This window comes from Choloepus didactylus, chromosome 5 (genome assembly GCF_015220235.1).
Source record: "Choloepus didactylus isolate mChoDid1 chromosome 5, mChoDid1.pri, whole genome shotgun sequence".
Classification (NCBI taxonomy): domain Eukaryota; kingdom Metazoa; phylum Chordata; class Mammalia; order Pilosa; family Megalonychidae; genus Choloepus; species Choloepus didactylus.
In genome coordinates, this window is record NC_051311.1 from 148,568,435 (window position 1) to 148,589,237 (window position 20,803).

The window sequence follows — 20,803 nt, forward strand, 5'->3', positions numbered from 1 at the left end:
ATGTAAGTACTGATGGATAATTTGGAAAGAATCCATTGCAATACAAAAGTGGTTTCCTGAATAGCTACTACATGGGAAGTGTTTGATGCATACACAGGTGAAAAGCCCTGTTCTCAAGGGACATAAAGACTGATGGAGATTTTAAGGATTAAGAAGTGGAAAGAGGAGTGACTCATTTAAAATTTACTCTTCTGACAGATTATAATAGAGAAATAAAAAGCTAAAACCCAAGATCCCTTCAAAGTAATTAGACAACATAGCACAATAAATGCTAAATGCTACCTCTGGCTTTCAATAATATCTAACATCCAATAATTTCTTAAAAGATTCATGAATTCCACAACTGCATCATATATAGAAGAACAACTATTTTACTGTTGGATGAAATCACTTCCCTCTCCTCAAAATTTTGGACCTTCTCCAAGACATTTATTGTGACATCCTCTATTTCCACTCACAACCAAATTTGTGAGCTTCTATTTTCATCCTCTAAGATCTGTTGCATAGATTGCATTGCTACAGGAGTACTCTTTGCTTTGACAGCCCGAGGGTATGTTTTAGTTAAAAATAACATCAGTAAAATACATCGTGACAGTAACCAGCAGCAATAACCGAACCATAAAAAAAACATGTGAAATACTGCGTATATCTAAGCAGCTCTGCCCCAATGTTTGGAAGAGAGCTGTTATGGAAGACAGAGCAGTTGTCTCAGAGTAAAACAGGAAGGCAAATCTTTCTCCTACAGTCTCAAGGAGGAAGGCAAGTATGAGAGCAAGAGTGTGAAAGAAAACAGGCAGACTGTGAGGTGGTCCAGGAACAGTCAACCCCCCACCACCACCTCGGGTCATATTTACAGCACAAACCACATACTACTAACAAATATTAACTACATTCCCTGGGCCACTCTCCATTTAAAGAAAGATCTTGCGTGTTCATCATCCCCATGTTTGGCCTCTACCACCACCCACATGCCGGTGGCTCCTAAATCCACGTTCCTACTGGCCATCTCCACTCGGACGTCTTACCAGTACCTCCAGTGTCCCAACTCCAAATCAAACTCTCAGCTTCCCTGTCCAAACCTGCTCCTGCCCCTTTTCCCAATCCTCATGAATGTCACCCAGTTGTCCCAGTTATAAAACTGGAAGTCATCCTAAATTCACCTGACCACACTGAATTTGTCACCAAGACATGTCAGTTCTGCCTCGTGATTCCCAAATCCACGAATCCACACCCTCCTTCCATCCCCATTGTACTGCCCTGGAATCAGCACTCATCATCAATTATTTAGATTAGATGAAATAATCCATGAAGTACATGGTACACAGCAAACACCAAATGTCAACCATCATTATGAAAAATATTTTTGGAGGCAGTATGGCATAATAACTAAGACTGTTAAAAATCTTGGTCCATCACATACCATCTGTGTGATTTTAGGGAAATTACCTAACAGTCCTAAACCTCACTTTTCCAAAGTGAAAAGTAGCAATGAATAATAGACCCGCTAGAAGGTGGTAATGAGAAGCATATGAGAAGCAGCAGGGATAGAACTTAGCTTAGGGCTGGACACACAGTGCTCCATAATGAACCATTACACAATCATAGGGGACTGGTGGTTTGATGGACTGAGCCCTCTACCACAGGATTTGCCCTTGGCAAGACTTGCTGCAAAGGAGAGGCTAGGCCTGCCTATAATTGTGCCTAAGAGCCTCCTCCCGAATGCCTCTTTGTTGCTCAGATGTGGCCTCTCTCTCTAGCTAAGCCAACTTGGCAGGTGAAATCACTGCCCTCCCCACTACGTGGGATCTTGACACCCAGGGGAGTGAATCTCCCTGGCAACGTGGAATATGACTCCCAGGGAGGAATCTAGACCCAGCATTATGAGATGGAGAACATCTTCTTGACCAAAAGGGGGATGTGAAAGGAAATGAAATAAGCTTCAGTGGCAGAGAGATTCCAGAAGGAGTCAAGAGGTCACTCTGGTGGGCACTCTGACGCACAATAGAAACAACCCTTTTTAGGTTCTAATGAATTGGAATAGCTAGCAGTAAATACCTGAAACTATCAAACTACAACCAAGAACCCATGAATCTTGAAGACGATTGTATAAAAATGTAGCTTATGAGGGGTGACAATGTGATTGGGAAAGCTGTATGGACCACACTCCCCTTTGTCTCATTTATGGATGGATGAGCAGAAAAATGGGGGAAGAAAAAAAAAAGGATCCAGTGTTCTCTTTTACTTTGATTGTCCTTTTTCACTTTAATGTTTCTTCTTCTTATTTTTGTCTGTGTGGTAATGAAAATGTTCAAAAATTAATTTTGGTGATGAAGTACAACTATATAATGGTACTGTGAACAACTGAATGTACACTTTGTATGCCTGCATGGTATGTGAATATATCTCAATAAAAATGAATTAAAAAATAATGAAAAATTATCATTATTATTAGACCATTGGACTAGCCTTCTCACAGGTCTTCTCGTCTGCAGTTTCATTTCCTCTAGCCTGAATTCCACATAGCCACAATTATTCTTTCTAAAATGCTAATCTGATCATGTGACTCCTTCCCTTGCCTATGATAATGTACTAACTCCCCATTGACAGTCTAAAACCTCAATGTGCCACATGATGCTTAACACAATTCTTTATACATTGGCTTCCCACCTCACCACATCCCATCCAGCTCAGTGCCCTGCCTGTACCTCACTGACCTCTTGTTCCCTAAAAGCCTATGCATACCCCTGCCTCTTGGTCTCTGTACATTTCCTTTCTTTCCCTGCATGTCCTCCTAATATCAACCTCTGTCTGTAGCATCCCTCCATCTGATGACCACCTGTGTCCCCTGCTAAGGTGCATTCGTAAGTTCCAGGGAAAGACCATTCCTGTCCCAGTTTCCTGCCTCTGAGGTAGGGTGGAGCACTGGCCTCCAGGATGGCACTCAATACACATTTATGTTAAAACATGCATTACCATGCATACCTGGACTATTTATTTAACTTTCCCCATCTCTACTGTGAGTTCCTTGAGAGCAGGCACTGTCTCGTTCATCCCTGCATCTCCATTTCCTAGAGCAGTGCCAGGCACACAAATGGCATCTGCTAAAATAAAGAGCTGCTTGCTGCTAAAATAAATAAGAGATTTAAGAGCTATCTTTCAAAGCCCAAGCATCCTTCAGCAAAAATGACAAAGACCTACAGAGATGACGGCCACCCAGAGATCAATGATAACGTGCAGAGTAGAGAGCTCATTTAACCCGACTTCATACAACCACAGTTTTAGAACTTCTGAGGGGCTTCAGAGTATTTGGGGCACTTTATAGATGAGGAAACCAAGGCAGCTGAGCGGTGCTGTGGTTTCTCCACACTTGCCCTGGGGCTAGACCTAGGAGCCGTGACTCTCCAAGACCAGTTCTCCTCCTTCTAACGCTGCCCGCATTATAGTACAACTAGTTAGAGTTGTTTTTATGAAACAAGAAAAAAATTGGCCATGGAAGCCCCTGGAAAATGCAAATTACATTTACTTAATGCACATCCCTTTTCTTTAAGTGTGTTCCCAAAACCCAAAATGTGTTGTTCTAAGGAACACCAATTGCTCACTGGACTTTGAAAAGAGAAATGCATCCCACAGCCAGAAACTGCTGGGAAATGCTGCCCATCCTGCATGCCTTCGCATCCTAAAGGCCCTGAGAAGCTCTGTAGGGACCTGTTTAAAACTTCGTTGCACCCAACTTTGGCTAAACTAGTTTAAACATATTCTCTTTTATGGAGTAACATTTGTTAACATCACTCAACCAGCCAAACCCATTATGGGGAAAACCTGCTATAAGGTTCTTTTTCCTTATTATGGAATCCAGGCAACCTCTGATAGAAAGGCTGCTTTCACGCTCCACCAGCATCTGTCTGGAGCTAACTCCTCAGTCCCAGTGGGTTCTACTAGTCCACGTTAAGGGAAAAAGTTATGCCAGTTCTTTTAAGCAGCACTCTCTATGTTAAGGAGGTAATAATTCAAAATATATAGACTTAGGAAAGAGAAAGAATTCATTTATTCAACATATTTATTCACATTTTTTAAAATAAGTTAAGATAGAAAGTCCTGTGCTTGAAATAATGTATGATTTCTTGTGTTCAACTCTTAATCAATAATGAAAAGAATACCTACAAGTGGCCTCAATTTTCTAATAAAATTGTTACAAAGATTTAAGGCAGAGTTGATTTTAAATTTTGGAGCAGTTAACTATGAGCTCTATAAATTTGTGGAAGTTAAATTCTTAAGACTCACTTCTTTGCAAATGTAAAATAGGGTGAGTGACATTTATCATAGAGCTGTGTTGAGAAGTCACTAAAAGGAAATATGCCTAAAATGCTTAGAGTGGAGCCTAGCACATAGTAAGCGCTCATTAAAACCTAACTGTAGTAAGTTGTTGTTACTCCATTGTATGGATGAACTCTAATTTTTGAAACCGACATCCTGCCCTTGGGCATCAAATGCAAAGGCCACATAAGCAAGTGGGAAAGAGCAAGGGTTGAGAAGACACACAAACCATTATATGCACCCTGGGCCTACTGTTTACCAGTCAGTGACTGTGGACAAGCTATTTAACCTCCCTGTGCCTCACTTTTCTTATCTACAAAATGGAGATAATAATAGTTTCTCCCTCATAGAGCGGTCATGAAGATTATAGCTATCTGCCTGGCACACAGAAAGCTTAAATACATTTTAGTTTAAACGTTAATTTCACTAATTTTTTTATCATGACTAAATTTTTATTAAGATTCTCATTATTTTATTATTTATCAATATGGTTATAACTATCAACATTTTTTGTGTGTGCCACCTGGGCATCCATCTTACTTTGGCTAAGACACTTGCCTTAAAACTGACCTCTGGCCTAGTTAAAAAACAGCTTTCCACCCCTGGGGCATCAACTCCCCCAGATCCCAAAGGCTTATCCGCAGCCCACCCAGAACCCACAGCTGGTTCCAAATGGTAAACTAACCACCCCCACCACCCTAGGACCCCCAGTCCCTTTCCCTTTTCGTGCACATTGGCTTTAAGTTAATGAATCCTTGACTCCCTGGCACAAGCCCCTCTCTGTGTGTGTGCTTTCTGCTCACTGGATGAGCCAGCTGAGCCCATGGCGCTACCCATGGACCCCTCATGGCACCTCACCCCACCCGGGACCTCTGAGTAACAAAGGATCTCTTCTCATGCAGGATGGCCTCGGCTTCCCATCATGTCACACCTGACCTCCACCAGGACCCAACTATAAAATCCATCTGAATCAATTCGGAACAGATGCCTTTGTGGTTCATTTCACAAATCCACGTTGAAACCATTAGAATGAAGTCTTAAATAGAACTGATGTATCAAAAGGTATGACCAAAAAAAAAAAAAGAGGGAATGCTCATTTCAAGGATTTTACCAAACTTCTCTCCAGAAAAACTGTTCTACCAGCAAGCAATGTACGAAAGGACTCTTATCCTCACAGCATTGCCATTGCTGGGTATTGTAGTCTTCTTCAAGGAAAAAAAAATGTCTTTGAATATTTGGAAGAAAAATGAAGGTATATCCCTTTTGATGTTAATTTTCTCAGACTACATGAGAGGCTAAGCAGTTTTTTCACATTTATCACTGTTCTGTATTTCTTCTTTGGCTAATTTTCTCTTCATATGTTTTACTTTTAAAAAAAAAAACTGGTCTTCATTGAGTTTAATTACTGAGCTCTTTGTATTGTTCACTTTTATTAAATACGTTGTCAAAATGACTTTTTTTAAACATATGTAAATGCTACATATTTATGAGATCAAGTATCTCCAATTTTGGCTTTACGGTTTCTGTCTTTTGGGTTATAAAGACCTTCTCCACCCAAGACTGTAGACTAAGTCTACTGTATTTTAGTCTAGTACTTTAGACTATTTCTTTGTATGAATATTGCAATCTTTATAATATCTGGATTTGGGAAAGAGTAAATTTTCCCAAAGACCCCTTGTCAAATGATCCATTTTTCTCACCACTGATCTGAAAATTTGCCTTATCATGTATACCATTCATCGGTACACCTGGATTTGACTCAGCGCAGGGAGCTGGATCTTGTATAGCAGATACAGAACAGACCACACCCCCATATCCCTTCTCATCCACTGGCCTCATTTCTCTGCCTTGCAAAGCTGAGGCAAACAAATTCCGGGGTCTCTCCATTCCAGTCAGCTCAGTAGGGCTGCAAGTACAGCGGCTCACACAAGCCAGAGGCAGCGTAGGAGTGCATTTCCTGAAAACCCTCCCCCTGCCCTGCCTCTGCCTCTATCCCCTGCTCCTCCCAGCTTGAGGATTTGAGTATGAGCCTTGGGGGTGTTCTCTTGAGGCATGCCTTCTTGCAGGGACTAAGCCAGCTGTAGCTTTTCTTCAACAAGGTCTCAAGCTCACTCTCTCTAACAAAATGTCCTAGAAATCTCTGGCATGTGGGTGGCACCTATTCCCAGTCTCCAGCATAAGGGCAGACATTTTTCCTCTGTATATTCTGATCACCATTTCAACGGGAATTTGGGGGAGGGTGGAGTTGAACACCTGTGCTCAAGTAGCCATCTTGCCAGAAAGCCAAACGGCTCTGCAGTTAACACTAAGTCCTGTCACTCTGCGAATTCCAAGAACAAGCTGTGCTTGGTAACATGAAGTTCACAACTCAAAACACATTACCTTTGATAGCTGTTAAGTATCCCCGGAGTTCTCGCTGAAGTCTGGTGCCCTCTGCCTGAAAAACACACAAACACAGAAATGCTAAACAGTCTTGCCTATATTTTGCATGCAAATGTATAAAAAGCGTAAGTGAAAGTTTCAAATTATTATTGCCAGAGGCTCATTCTTGAAAGGAGTCAAAACTCGGCATGCAGGCTAACCAAGGGGATGCCTGCCAGTAAGATAATTATGTCAATAAATAAATAATTTTATTCAGCTGAAAAGGAAAAGGAGAGAAGGCAAATGACACTTTGCTAAGAGTGGAAAATATGACCCATCATATAGTCTTCTAAATATTCAAGAGCTATCAAGTATCTAAACTTTGACACATGGATTAAGAATGATAAGGAATAAATCTCCACTGTCCAATATGATAGCCACTGGCCACATGTGGCTACAGATTATGATGTGCTGTAAGTGCAAAATACACACCAGGTTTTAGAAACTTAGTATGAAAAAAATATAAACTAATATATTTTACATTGATTACATGTTTAAATGACAATATTTTGGATATCTTGTGTTCAATGAAATATATTATTAAAATTAATTTCACCTATTTCCTTTCACTTTTTTAACGTGGTCCCCAGAAATTTTAAATTATATAGGCGGTTTGCATTATCTTTTAATGGACAGCACTCAAACAGAGAAATTGATATAGAGTAAATTTTACATACAAACGCTTGTTTTGGTTTGGATTCCCCTTAGGAACTGTGAGACTTCAAGGTGAGGATTAGATTGCAAGTCGACTGTTTGGGAGCTGATCCAACAAATGGCAGAAGGGGAGTGAATAAGCGAGACGGGAAAGAGAAGAGAGCATTATGATAATGCAGAGTCCATATCAAGCAACTTGTACGCCATGGGCAACTGGGACTGTTCTGCTGGAGAATCCTGGGAGATAAAGTCAAACAAATACTTAACAGAGACCCTACCCAAAGAACAAGAGAGCAGGGGTATCTACCCACCAACTCCTGTAAGTAACTGGTTGGGGGTTGTTTTGGGGGATATTAATTCTCCAGCATATCCACAAGGGGCAGAGAAGTCTCCAGTGGCCAGATAAGTCTTCAGACAACTCCAGTGCTAGCAACTCCAAGTGAGACCAGTAGGCTCAGAAAAGAGAGGTACTAGGGACATGTAGCTGGGCACCACCAGCATCTACTATGACGCTACAACTAAAAATACAAAAATTACATGCATTTTAATTCCATAATCACTTAACAAAATTGCAGAGAGCTAGCATACAGAATGAACCCACCTTGCGTTTAATGAAAATATAGCAAATATAATATTTATATTCAATTCCACGAACGTCTGTTAGTACTTACCAAAACAAGATGAAAAAGAAAAATAACTATTGCCTTCAGTAACTAGCAATAATCTAGTAGAAGAACAAAATATCTAAATAAAAAATTGCAGTGCAAGGCAGACAGCATTTAGCTCTGCAACATTAAAAGTGTTTGGAGGCAGGAGGCGGGGCAAGATGGAGGAGTGGTGAGGAGCAGAATTTCGTCTCTCCCCTAGAGCAGCTGGCAATTACCCAAGAACTATATGAAACAGTGTTTTCGGGGTCTCCAGTAACCAGTCACACATTGGACACAAGTTTGGAACTGGAGGAAAAGCTGAGATGGCAGCGAACATTGTAAGTTCCCCGGACCAGGGGTCTGGCGCCCCTCCCCACCCAGACCTCACAGACTGTCTTGCTGCCAGCTCCCTGAAAGGGGGGGGGAAAAAAAAACAAAAAAACAGCAATCTGCTGAGGGCAAGAAGGGAGGCTCAACCCAGCCTCAACTGCAGAATTAATTAACAAATTAATTACCTAACTTTGGGAGCTGGGGTGCTAAAGAAGGGCTGGGCTCTGAGAAGTGGGGGCACGTAAAAGCGGGCACCCATTCCCAGACTCCAAAAAAGCCATTTTTTTTTCCCCTACATTTTGTCCCTTCTGGCTTCTCACTGATGCCTTATCTTTTTGGATTTCAATAGCCCCCGGCAGGGGTGGAACTGAAGCAGTTGGAGAGTACTTATCAGACAATAGCCCAAAGCATATCTTTAAATGCTCTATTCTGACACTGACAAAACTTCCAGGCTGGGGAAAGACTTTTAAAAGAGACTCTTTTTTTTTGTTTTCCTTTTCTCTTTTTCTTGATTTCTTTTCTTTTCTTTTTTTTTTTTTTAAACTAAAAGTAATATATGTGGTTATTTTCCATCGGAACACCCAGGTTGAGGGACTAGGCTGGGCTTGGGGGAGACAGAGTACCCACAGTGTCTTTGAGTTCCTTATTCACTACTGAAGGTCTCCACCCCAGTCTTTAATAGGCAACGCAGGCTGACCAAGGAATCTACCTGGAGAGGCCCCAAAGAGGAGAGAGGAGAAGGGAATAGTGCCCCTGAGAGACAACTGGAGTTCTGAGGATTGGGAGAGTGGACGGAGGTCCAGCTCAACTGGCAGTCCTCCTTCTGGGAATTCAGACCCCAGGGGCTGGAATTCAGATTCCAGCTTCAGTCAGCCACGCCCCTGACAGGATCAGAGTCACCAGGAGAACTAAAGGCTCCACACCTCCTTACACTGGTGGGGGAGCTGCGGGCTGGCCAGCGCCACCTGCTGGACAGGAGAGGAAAAGCACCAATACTAAAGGCCTCATAGGAGGGTCTCATTCCCAGGAAGACTCCATACCCTCCCAGTGAGACCTGGGCCTCACTAGACTGGGAAAATCTGACTAGGGTCGACCATATCTGACGAGACCCACTCACAAAAAGGTTACATAGAGGCAGAGCAAGAAACAGAAAAAACAAGAGGGGAAAAATTCTGATCAACTAAATAGAACCTAAGTTAGAGGTCTAGAATAAGTTGAACTGAATAACAGAGGCCAGAGAACAAAGCCAACCAACAAGAAAACCACTAGGTAAATGACAGAAAACAAGCTCCAAAATAAACTAATCAAGCAAATCAGATGCCTAGACAACTTAAGATAACAAGCCATACCAGGAAACACGAAAACATGGACCAGCCAAAGGAACAAACTAATAGCTCAGCTGAGACACAGGAGTGGAGGCAACTAATGTTAAATAAATTTGATGAAATGAAGGAAGATATAGCAAAAGAGCTGAAGGATATAAAGAAGACACTGGATGACCATAAAGAAGAATTCATAAACTTAAAAAAACAAATGGCAGAACTCATGGGAATGAAGGCCACAATGGAGGAGATGAAAAAACACAATGGAGGGACACAATAGTAGATTTGAACAGGCAGAAGAAAGGATCAGTGAACTGGAAGAAAGGTCATTTGAATTCATACACACAAAAGAACAGATGGTGAAAAAAATGGAAAAATATGAGCAGGGTCTTAGGGAGCTGAGTGACAACATGAAATGCACAAATATATGTGTTATGGGTATCCCAGAAGGAGAAGAGAGGGGAAAAGGGGCAGAAAGAGTAATAGAAGACATATTCACTGAAAATTTCCCAACTCTTATAAAAGACAGAAAATTAGAGATTCAAGAAGTACAACGTACCCCAAATAGAATAGATCCCAATAGACCTACTCCAAGACACTTACTGGTCAGATTGTCCAATGTCAAAGACAAAGAGAGGATTCTGAAAGCAGCAAGAGAAAAGCAATCCATCACATACAAGGGAAGGTCAATAAGACTATGTACAGATTTCTCTGCAGAAACCATGGAGGCAAGAAGACAGTGGCATGATATATTTAAGATACTGAAAGAGAAAAACTGCCAACGAAGAATTCTATATCCAGCAAAACTTTCCTTCAAAAATGAGAGAGAGATTAAAACTTTTTCAGACAAACAGACACTGAGAGAGTTTGTGAATAAGAGACCGGCACTACAAGAAATACTAAAGGGAGTGCTACAGGCTGATAGGAAAAGACAGGAGAGAGAGAGTTGGAGAAGAGTGCAGAAATGAAGATTATCAGGAAAGGTAAAAGGAGAGGAAAAAATAAGATATGACATATAAATTCCAAAAAACAAAATGGTAGTAGAAAGTACTGCCCTTACTGTAACAACACTAAATGTAAATGGATTAAACTCCCCAATAAAAAGACACAGACTGGCAGAATGGATTAAAAAACAGGACCCATCTATATGCTGTGTACAAGAAACTCACTTTAGACACAAGGACAAACATAGACTGAAAGTGAAAGGATGGAAAAAGATATTTCATGCAAACAACAACCAGAAAAAAGCAGGAGTAGCTATACTAATATCAGACAAGTTAGACTTCAAAAGCGAAACAATTAAAAGAGACAAAGAAGGACACTATATATTAATAAAAGGGTCAACTTCATCAAGAAAACATAACAGTCATAAATATTTATGCACCAAACCAGAATGCCCCAAAATTCATGAGGCAAACACTGCGATCACTGAAAGGAGAAATAGATACCTCTGCAATAATAGTTGGAGACTTCAATTCACCACTCTCATCAATGGATAGAACATCTAGACAGAGGATCACTATAGAAACAGAGATGTTGAATTGTATGATAAATGAACTAGTCTTGACAGACATTTATAGAACACTACATCCAACAACAGCAGGATACACTTTTTTTCTCAAGTGCTCATGGAACATTCTCCAGGATAGACCACATGTTGGGTCGTGTGCTGGTTTGAATGTATTATGTCCCCCAGAAAAAGCCATATTCTTTGATGCAATTTTGTGGGGCAGACAGAATAGTGGGGATTAAGTTGGAACGTTTGAATTAGGTTGCTTGCATGGAGATGCGCCCCACCCAACCATGGATGATAACTGATGGGATATTTCCATGGAGGTGTGGCCCCACCCATTCAGGGTGGGCCTTGATCAGTGGAGCCATATGAATGTGCTGGCTCAAGGAGCTGGAACTGAGTGCAGCTGTGAGTGACGTTTTGAAGAGGAGCAAGCTTGCTAGAGAGGAACGTCCTGGGAGAAAGCCATTTTGAAACCAGAACTTTGGAGTAGACGCCAGCCACATGGCTTCCCAGCTAACAGAAGTTTTCCAGACGCCATTTGCCATCCTCCAGTGAAGGTACCTGATTACTGATGTGTTACCTTGGACACTTTATGGCCTGAAGACTGTAACTGTATAGCCAAATAAACCCCCTTTTTATAAAAGCCAATCCATCTCTGGTGTTTTGCATTCCGCAGCATTAGCAAACTAGAACAGGTCACAAAGCAAGTCTCAACAAATTTAAAAATATTGATATTATACAAAACACTTTCTCAGACCACAATGGAATGAAGTTGGAAATAAATAAAAGGCAGAAGGTCATAAAATTCACAAACATATGGAGGCTAAACAACACCCTCTTAGAAAACCAGTGGGTAAAGGAAGAAATTACAAGAGAAATTAGTAAATACCTCGAGGCAAATGACAATGAAAACACAACTTATCAAAACTTATGGGATGCAGCAAAGGCGGTGCTGAGAGGGAAATTTATTTCCCTAAATGCCTATATTAAAAGAGAAGAGAGAGCAAAAATTGAAGAGTTAACTGCTCACCTGGAGGAATTAGAGAAAGAACAGCAAACTAACCCCAAAGCAAGCAGAAGGGAAGAAATAACAAAGATTAGAGCAGAAATAAATGCAACTGAGAACAGGAAAACAACAGAGAGAATCAACAAAACCAGAAGTTGGTTCTTTGAGAAAATCAATAAAATCAATGGACCACTGGCTAGGCTAACAAAAAAAAAGAGAGAGCAGATGCAAATAAATGCAATCAGAAATGGGAAAGGAAATATAACTACCGACCCTGCAGAAATTAAGGAGATAATGAGAAGATACTATGAGCAACTATATGCTAATAAACTAGACAACTTAGATGAAATGGACAACTTCCTAGGAAAGCATAAACAACCAACATTAACTCAAGAAGAAATAGATGACCTCAACAAACCAATCTCAAAAGAGATTGAGTCAGTCATCAAAAAGCTCCCAAAAAGGAAAAGCCCAGGACCAGATGGTTTCACATGTGAATTCTACCAAGCATTCAAGAACGAATTAGTACCAATCCTGCTCAATCTCTTCAAAAAAAACTGAAGAAGAGGGAAAGCTACCTAACTCTTTCTATGAAGCCATCATCACCCTAATACCAAAACCAGGCAAAGATACTACAAACAAAGAAAATTATAGACCAATTTCTTTAATGAATATAGACACAAAAATCCTCAACAAAATACTCGCAAATCGAATCCAGCAGCACATTAAAAGAATTATACACCACGACCAGGTGGGATTTATTCCAGGTATGCAAGGCTGGTTCAACACAAGAAAATCAATTAATGTAATACACCACATCAATAAATCAAAGCAGAAGAACCACATGATCATCTCGATTGATGCAGAAAAGGCATTTGACAAAATTCAACAGCCTTTCCTGATGAAAACACTTCAAAGGATAGGAATAGAAGGGAACTTTTTCAATATGATAAAGGCAATATATGAAAAACCCACAGCTAACACCACACTCAATGGGGAGAGACTGAAAGCTTTTCCACTAAGGTCAGGAACAAGACAGGGATGCCCACTATCACCATTGCTATTCAACATTGTGCTGGAAGTTCTAGCTAGAGCAATTAGGCAAGAAAAAAAACTAAAAGGCAACCAAATTGGAGAGGAAGAAGTAAAACTTTCACTATTTGCAGATGACATGATTCTATATGTAGGTAATCCAGAAAAACCTACAGCAAAGCTACTAGAACTAGTCAATGAATACAGCAAAAGTAGCAGGCTACAAGATCAACACGCAAAAATCTGTAGTGTTCCTATACACAAGGAATGGGCAACAAGAGGAGGAAATCAAGAAAAAAATCCCATTTACAATAGCAACCAAAAGAATCAAGTATTTAGGAATAAACTTAACCAAGGACACAAAAGACCTTCACACAGAAAACTATAAGAAACTGCTAAAAGAAACTGAACAAGACCTGAAAAAATGGAAGAACATGCCATGTTCATGGATTGGAAGACTAAATATAGTTAAGATGGCAATTTTACCTAAACTGATTTACAGATTCAATGAAATACCAATTCAAATCCCAACAACTTACTTTACAGAAACAGAAAAACCAATAACTAAATTTATTTGGAAGGGTAAGGTGCCCTGAATAGCCAAAAATGTCTTGAGAAAGAGGAATGAAGTGGGAGGTCTCACACTACCTGACTTTGAAGCATATTACAAAGCTACAGTGCTCAAAACAGCATGGTACTGGCATAAGGACAGATATACTGATCAATGGAATCGAACTGAGTGTTCAGAAGTAGACCCTCACATCTATGGACAACTGATCTTTGATAAGGCAGTGAAGCCGAAGCAACTGGGGAAGAGCAGCCTGTTCAATAAATGGTGTTTGGAGAACTGGATATCCATTTCCAAAAGAATGAAAGAGGATGCCCATCTCACACCTTATACCAAAATTAACTCAAAGTGGATCAAAGACCTAAACATTAGCACCAAGACCATAAAACTCTTAGAAGAAAATGTAGGGCAATATCTTAAAGATCTTGTGAAAGGAGGTGGTTTCTTAGACCTCACACCCAAGGCACGAGCAACCAAAGAACAAATAGACAAATGGGATCTCCTCAAAATTAAACACTTTTGTACATCAAAGGACTTTGTCAGAAAAGTCAAAAGGCAACCTACACAATGGGAGATGATATTTGGAAACCACATATCAGATAAGGGTTTAATATCCCGAATATATAAAGGAATCCTGCATCTCAATAACAGAAAGACAAACAATCCAATTAAAAAATGGGCAAAAGACATGAACAGACATTTTTCTGAAAAGGAAATACAAATGGCTCAAAAGCATATGAAAAAATGCTCAACTTCACTGGCTATTAAGGAAATGCAAATCAAAACCACGATGAGATATCATCTCACACCTACCAGAATGGCCATTATCCAAAAAACAGAAAATGACAAGTGCTGGATAGGATGTGGAGAAAGAGGCACACTTATTCATTGTTGGTGGGAATGTAGAATGGTGCAACCACTCTGGAAGACAGCGTGGAGGTTCCTTAGGAAGCTAAGTATAGATTTGCCATATGATCCAGCTATTCCATTGCTGGGTATATACTCAGAGGAACTGAAACTTAAGACACAAACAGACATTTGTAAACCAATGTTTATGGCAGCATTATTCACAATTGCCAAGAGATGGAAACAGCCCAAATGTGCATCAAAGGACGAGTGGATAAACAAACTGTGGTATATACACATGATGGAATATTATGCAGCTGTAAGACAGAACAAAGACGTGGATCATGTAATAATGTGGATGAACCTTGAGGACATTATGTTGAGTGAAATTAGCCAGAAACAAAAGGACAGATTCTGTATGGTCTCACTAATATGAACAGACATTAATGAACAAACTTTGGGAGTTAAAAGCTGACAACACAGGCGACCAGGAGATAGAAAGAGGGCAGAGATCAGCCATTTGATGCTGAAGGACTACAGAAAGTTTAGGATTGATTGCATAGATCCAGAAATAGATAGCATAATACTGTGTGATGGTAGCACGGTATTGTAAGTACACTGAACAAAGATGTCTGTGAGTAAAGCTGAAAGAGGTGGGATAGGAGAATGTATGACACCAGAGGTAAAGATAGATGATAAAGACTGGGACTGTATAACGTGGCAAAAACTGGAGTGGCCAATGACTGTTACTAAATATACAAATATAAAAATGTTTTTGCATGTGGGAAAGCAAATGAATGTCAACCATGTAGAAAAAAGCAAACTGGAGTCTATGGTCAAAAAGCAAACTGGAGTCTATGGTCAACAGTAACATTGTAATATACCTCCATTAAATGTAACAAAGGCAATATGCCAATGCTAAATGTATATGAGAGGGGGATATAGGGGAGTAATATGGGATTCTTGTTAGTGGTGTTATTTGCTGTCCTTAGTAGTATATTGTATTGTATGACATGTTATTTTCCTTTTTATCATTTTTTCTTATTGCTAAAAAAAAAAAAAAAACAATTTTTCTTGTAGTAATCAGTATGTTCAAGTGCTGATTGTGGTGATAAATGTACAACTTTATGATGATACCATGAACAACTGATTGTACACTGTGGATAAATGTATGGTATGTGAATATAACTCTACAAAATTGCAGGAAAAAATATATATAGGAGTAAAAGTGTTGGAGAAAACATGGTGAGAGGGATGATGCCTCACCAATATGGACTAACTACAATGTGTAAACTCAGAATTGAATCTTAGAAATAGCCTAACATGGACACAATAATTGTAATAGTCCCTAGATTGTAAGCTCTTACAGCAGTTAACTCTATCCCTGAATTGTAAGGCCTATCTCTAAACTTTGAGATGCTGATCCCCTGGCGTATAACCTGATTGGTCTCTGGAACAATGCATATCTCTGAGACACCTGAAACTCAGAGCTAGAGCTCGGCAGATATGAATGTCAGTATTAGTGCATACAGCCACTGTCAAAAAAAAAAAAAAAAAAAAAGCTGAAAAACAGCCCAGACTTCAATTAGTGATATGAATGAAGCAGGTCTGGTTAAGACCAGGGCAAGCCAGGCCAAAGGATAAAGGTTGAAACTGATTGTGTTTTAAAACTTCAACTTTCATATGAGACCAAGGGAATAGATATCTATTTGGTACAGGGTCTAAATTTTCTAAACAGTACAACTCTACAGTCGATTTGTTCAAACACCACAATTGCATGGAACTTTGAATAGGAAGTGAGATACGGTAGGTTAGTATAGGCTGGAGTGAAATAGTGACACATCCTAGAGTAATTTGGGCAGATAATAAAAAACATATTTACAGCCTTCCCCTCCCCAGCCCCGAGGATCTGGGGGAAGGTGTGGATGTGTTGGACATCCTCACCTGGACTGGTGTTGATGTTGTCACAAACATTGGGACTGGCGGTTTGATGTGCTGAGCCCTTGAGCAAGGGACTTGCCCTTATGAAGCTCATTACCACAAAGGAGAGTCTAAAGTTGTATGTAATGGTGCCTAAGAGTCTCCCCCTGAGTACCTCTTTGTTGCTCAGATGTGGCCCTCTCTCTCTAACTGAGCCATCTCGACAGGTGAACTCGCTGTCCTCCCCTCTACGTGGGACCCGACTCCCAGGGGTGTAAATCTCCCTGGCAACGCAGAGTATGACTCCCGGGGATGAATGTGGACACGGCATCGTGGGACTGAGAGTATCTTCTTGACCAAAAGGGGGATGCAAAATGAGACGAAATAGTTTCAGTGGCTGAGAGATTCCAAATGGAGTCGAGAGGTCACTCTGCTGGATATTCTTATGCACTATATAGATAACACCTCTTAGGCTTTAATGTATTGGAATAGCTAGAAGTAAATACCTGAAACTACCAAACTCCAACCCAGCAGTCTGGACTCCTGAAGACAATTATATAATAATGTAGATTACAAGGGGTGACAGTGTGATTGTGAAGACCTTGTGGATCACACCCCCTTTATCTAGTGTATGGATGAGTGGAGGAATGGGGATAAAAAATAAAGGACAAATGGGGTGGGATGGGGGGATGATTTGGGTGTTCTTTTTTCATTTTTATTTTTTATTCTTGTTCTGGTTCTTTCTGATGTAAGGAAAATGTTCAGAGATAGATTGTGGTGATGAACGCATAACTATGTTATCATACTGTGGACAGTGGATTGTATATCATGGATGATTGTATGGTGTGTGAATGTATTTCAATAAAACTGAATTTAATAAAAAAAAAAACTGTTTCGAGGGTTCAAAGAAAAGACAAAATGCCCATCACATTTAAAAGTAGATAATGATTAATACAAAGAAATTCTGAAAAGAAGTGCTTATTTTAAGGCTATGCTTCACTCCAACCAGGGCTTTAGGTAAGAATATTTTCCACATAAAACACACATAATGCCAGTATAGCGACATTATTTCTATGAAATCTGTATAAGGCTCAATTGAGGTTTGCTGTATTTATGTTTTGCTCAAGCTAGTTTTTGCAACTCTGTAGGCTCCAATTACTAGATAAGAGGTCTGAGTTAATTAATTTGCTGGCACAGATGAACCTCAACCAGAATGGTTTTATTTAGGATGGCAGGACAAATCATCAAAGTTCAAAATAAGTGACTCCAGTTCTAAGGTCTCAACATGGTTTAAATTAAAAACTCAAGGATTTCCTTGTCTTGCTGACCCATTCAGATCTAGCATAAAGGCAAACTGTCACAAACTAGAGGAAAAAACAAATCACGGTAGATTTCCAAAACAATAAAGTATAGTAGAAAGCTATTTCCAGGGAGAAGATGAGGACAGTGAAGATAAAACTCTGGTAACTAACACTAGGGAACAGAAAATGAAGAGGACCCAGAGAAGAAACGAGCCAAGTGTCAGCATGGCATCCTCAATACCACCAAGGAAAGGCAGATTTCAGGAAGAAAGAAGTTGGTCTTTCCCCTACCGAGTATCTAATATGTGACAGGCACTGTGTCGGATCGTGATTATATGAGAGGTTGAAAAAAATAGGGCTTTGGAAGATTCTGAGTGTCAAATCCATGCTGCACCTTCTTACCAGACCTGTTGCTGAGGGAAGATTTAACATCCTGCCCGATAACATCAGGCTGGACTGTCAGACATGATTTGGCTGATGAAATGAGAGTGGAAATGATGTGTGCCACTTCTGAGGAGACATTTTCAGAGCCACCTCATAGTCCTGCCTTTTCTTTTCTCTCTACCACAAGCCCCATAACATCCCAGACAGCAACTGCTTCTCCTGCCTGGTTACCAGAGTGAAGAAAATATAAAAGTCACATTTGCAAGAATGAGCTATAACTCTCAGTTGTTGAATGCCTCTGAAGTTTCGTTACATCAGCATCATCACATAGCCCAAGTTGCCTGATAACAATGGTTCACCATGTACAGTGGAAATATTCAAGGGCAGAGATGGCTGAAATTTGACTTCCCCCAAAAAAAGCCCAAAGGAGTTAGGGACTGGAAAAGCAATGAAGACATGTACAGGAGCTTTTCAGGAAGGAAACCAAATTGGAAAGGTTTAGGAAACAGTGGACCATTAGCAAATGGAAACCCAAGTAGTGGTCAAGTGACAGAAAGAGATGGAAGCATATTGAGAGAGGACAGCAGGGCCCCAGGATCATTTGCCCCATTGGATGGCAGATAATTGAGAGAATAATGTCTGAAAATAGAAATGTCATCTATCATGTATGTGGTTTACCTGGACAGTTCTAGACCCAAACTAATCTAAAGCCTACAGCCCTACAATGTTAGGAGAAATTTAATTCACTAAGGCCATGCTTCTCAAACTGGATAAGGGTGGACCCTGGGAGTGCTCAATGGTTTGTTTAGGGAACATGAAACCACACAAGAAATTTAAAGGACCTCTCTGGAACACCAATTTTATTGAATTTGGGGGAGGGGGATAAGGGATGGTGGTGGTGGCAAGCTGAATAGAAACCATTATTTTAGAACATTAAACTACTCCATTATGAAGTAGGATGAAAACTGCAAGTATTTCTAAGATAAAACAAAAATTCCACAAGCAAGTCCTGCTTTCCACCATGTGCTTTGGGACCCTGCTCTGCCATAATGACTCTTCCAAGAAAAGTCTAAGAAGCACTGACCTGTAAAGTAAGGCTCACTTCTCACCCAGAAGGATGCAGTTTCAATAGTCCCTTTGCTTCTCTGGAGAAAGCAGTACAGAGACAGCCTTAATAAGTGACAGTTTTTAGTCACCAGGATTTTTCAGAGTATTGGGAAATAGCAAAAGAGTGGCATGGAAAGGCACACTTTCCCCCAAATATTTAAGGAATAAAGCACGTCAGATTCAGCCCACAATTAAGTCATTGCTTTTTCTTTCAGAACAAGAGAATGAAATAGAAATAATTCAGGTTCCGATCCAGTCCTGTATTCCCCTTGCCAACGGGAAGCAATATACATTTGTTTAGTGAAATAAGAATCCCAGGATAGATTTTGTAAAAATCAGAATAGAAGAAAGTTCGAATTGTAAAGCAATGGCTTAAATATTTGAGTTCAATATAAGCAGACAAACTGGATGCTAATTTAAATGACTTTCTTCCCTTCCAATTATTAAAATTCTTAATTTTCCTCATGGGTGTCAGGTCTCAGAAATCATTCAGTAACTATATTAAATTTCACCTAAAATTCTACCTGTGTCATAAAGGTAAAAGGCTCTGGAGAGAAATTATTTCAAGTGAGTCTATTATAAAGCAGTTGTCTGGATTCTGTAGTAATACTCCTATTTGGACAAGAGCCAAGAAGGATCCAACACCTACAAAATTTCTCACCCTGTATATAAGTATAATAATGTGACTCTTGTGTTGCTCAGAGGTTATTTCTTTCAGTTGAATCATTTATCAGTGTCAGGAGCTGCTGTCTCTCAAGCCCAGAGGTCACTCAAGCCTCATTTTCTTCTCACACAGACTGAGGGAGTCAGCTTGCTTTCCCTTTCTCTTTAAAGCTACCCCCATCCACTCCCTCCCTTGGGGTGTCACACACTCACTGGGCTAGAGAATTGGAGTCAGTCTCCCCAGTTCTCTTCTGGTTGTCCTGGAAAACAAGTCGAGGTCATTCTAGGTCTCATCATGGAGATATAAAAATTTGACAGACATGCAGGAAGTACACACAGTTTAAGAATCTTGCCAAGGTCTGAAAACCACTGTCTCTAATCAAAAAGTCCTTTTATTCTCTTTCTGAGGGCTATCTCGAATCTGTTGCTTTTTCCCTTGATTTTGTGGGCACTACTCATCATATCTCTCCCCAAGGAGTAGAGTGAAGTTAAAAATCAAATTAGAGAAGAGTGCATCAGCCATATTACCATGGAATGTTTCAGATATCTTTATTCCCTAGTATAAGAAAATCATATCTGATATCTAATTAAATGTGTTTCACAATTGTTTTTGCATTAGATTGGTCCTCAGTCACATTAAATCCTTAATAATCTGCATGCATATCTTGGAGTGGACTGGTTTGGACAGCTCTCATTCATTAAGACTCTGATCAGCACCCTGGACAGCCCTGGACATACATTTAGTTCTCAAAAAATGTAATCTATGCAGTAG

The 20,803-nt window shown here is 40.1% G+C and overlaps 1 protein-coding gene across 4 annotated transcripts in view; it reads right to left on the reverse strand.

The window, feature by feature from the left end:
• Window positions 1–20,803, reverse strand: part of AMPH (amphiphysin) — a 254,072-nt gene that overhangs the window by 114,985 nt on the left and 118,284 nt on the right. For all 4 annotated transcript variants that reach the window (XM_037837113.1, XM_037837110.1, XM_037837111.1 and 1 more), the window contains one exon: window positions 6,697–6,751. In XM_037837113.1, coding sequence (XP_037693041.1) covers window positions 6,697–6,751 — 55 coding nt within the window. The remainder of the gene's footprint in view (window positions 1–6,696; window positions 6,752–20,803) is intronic.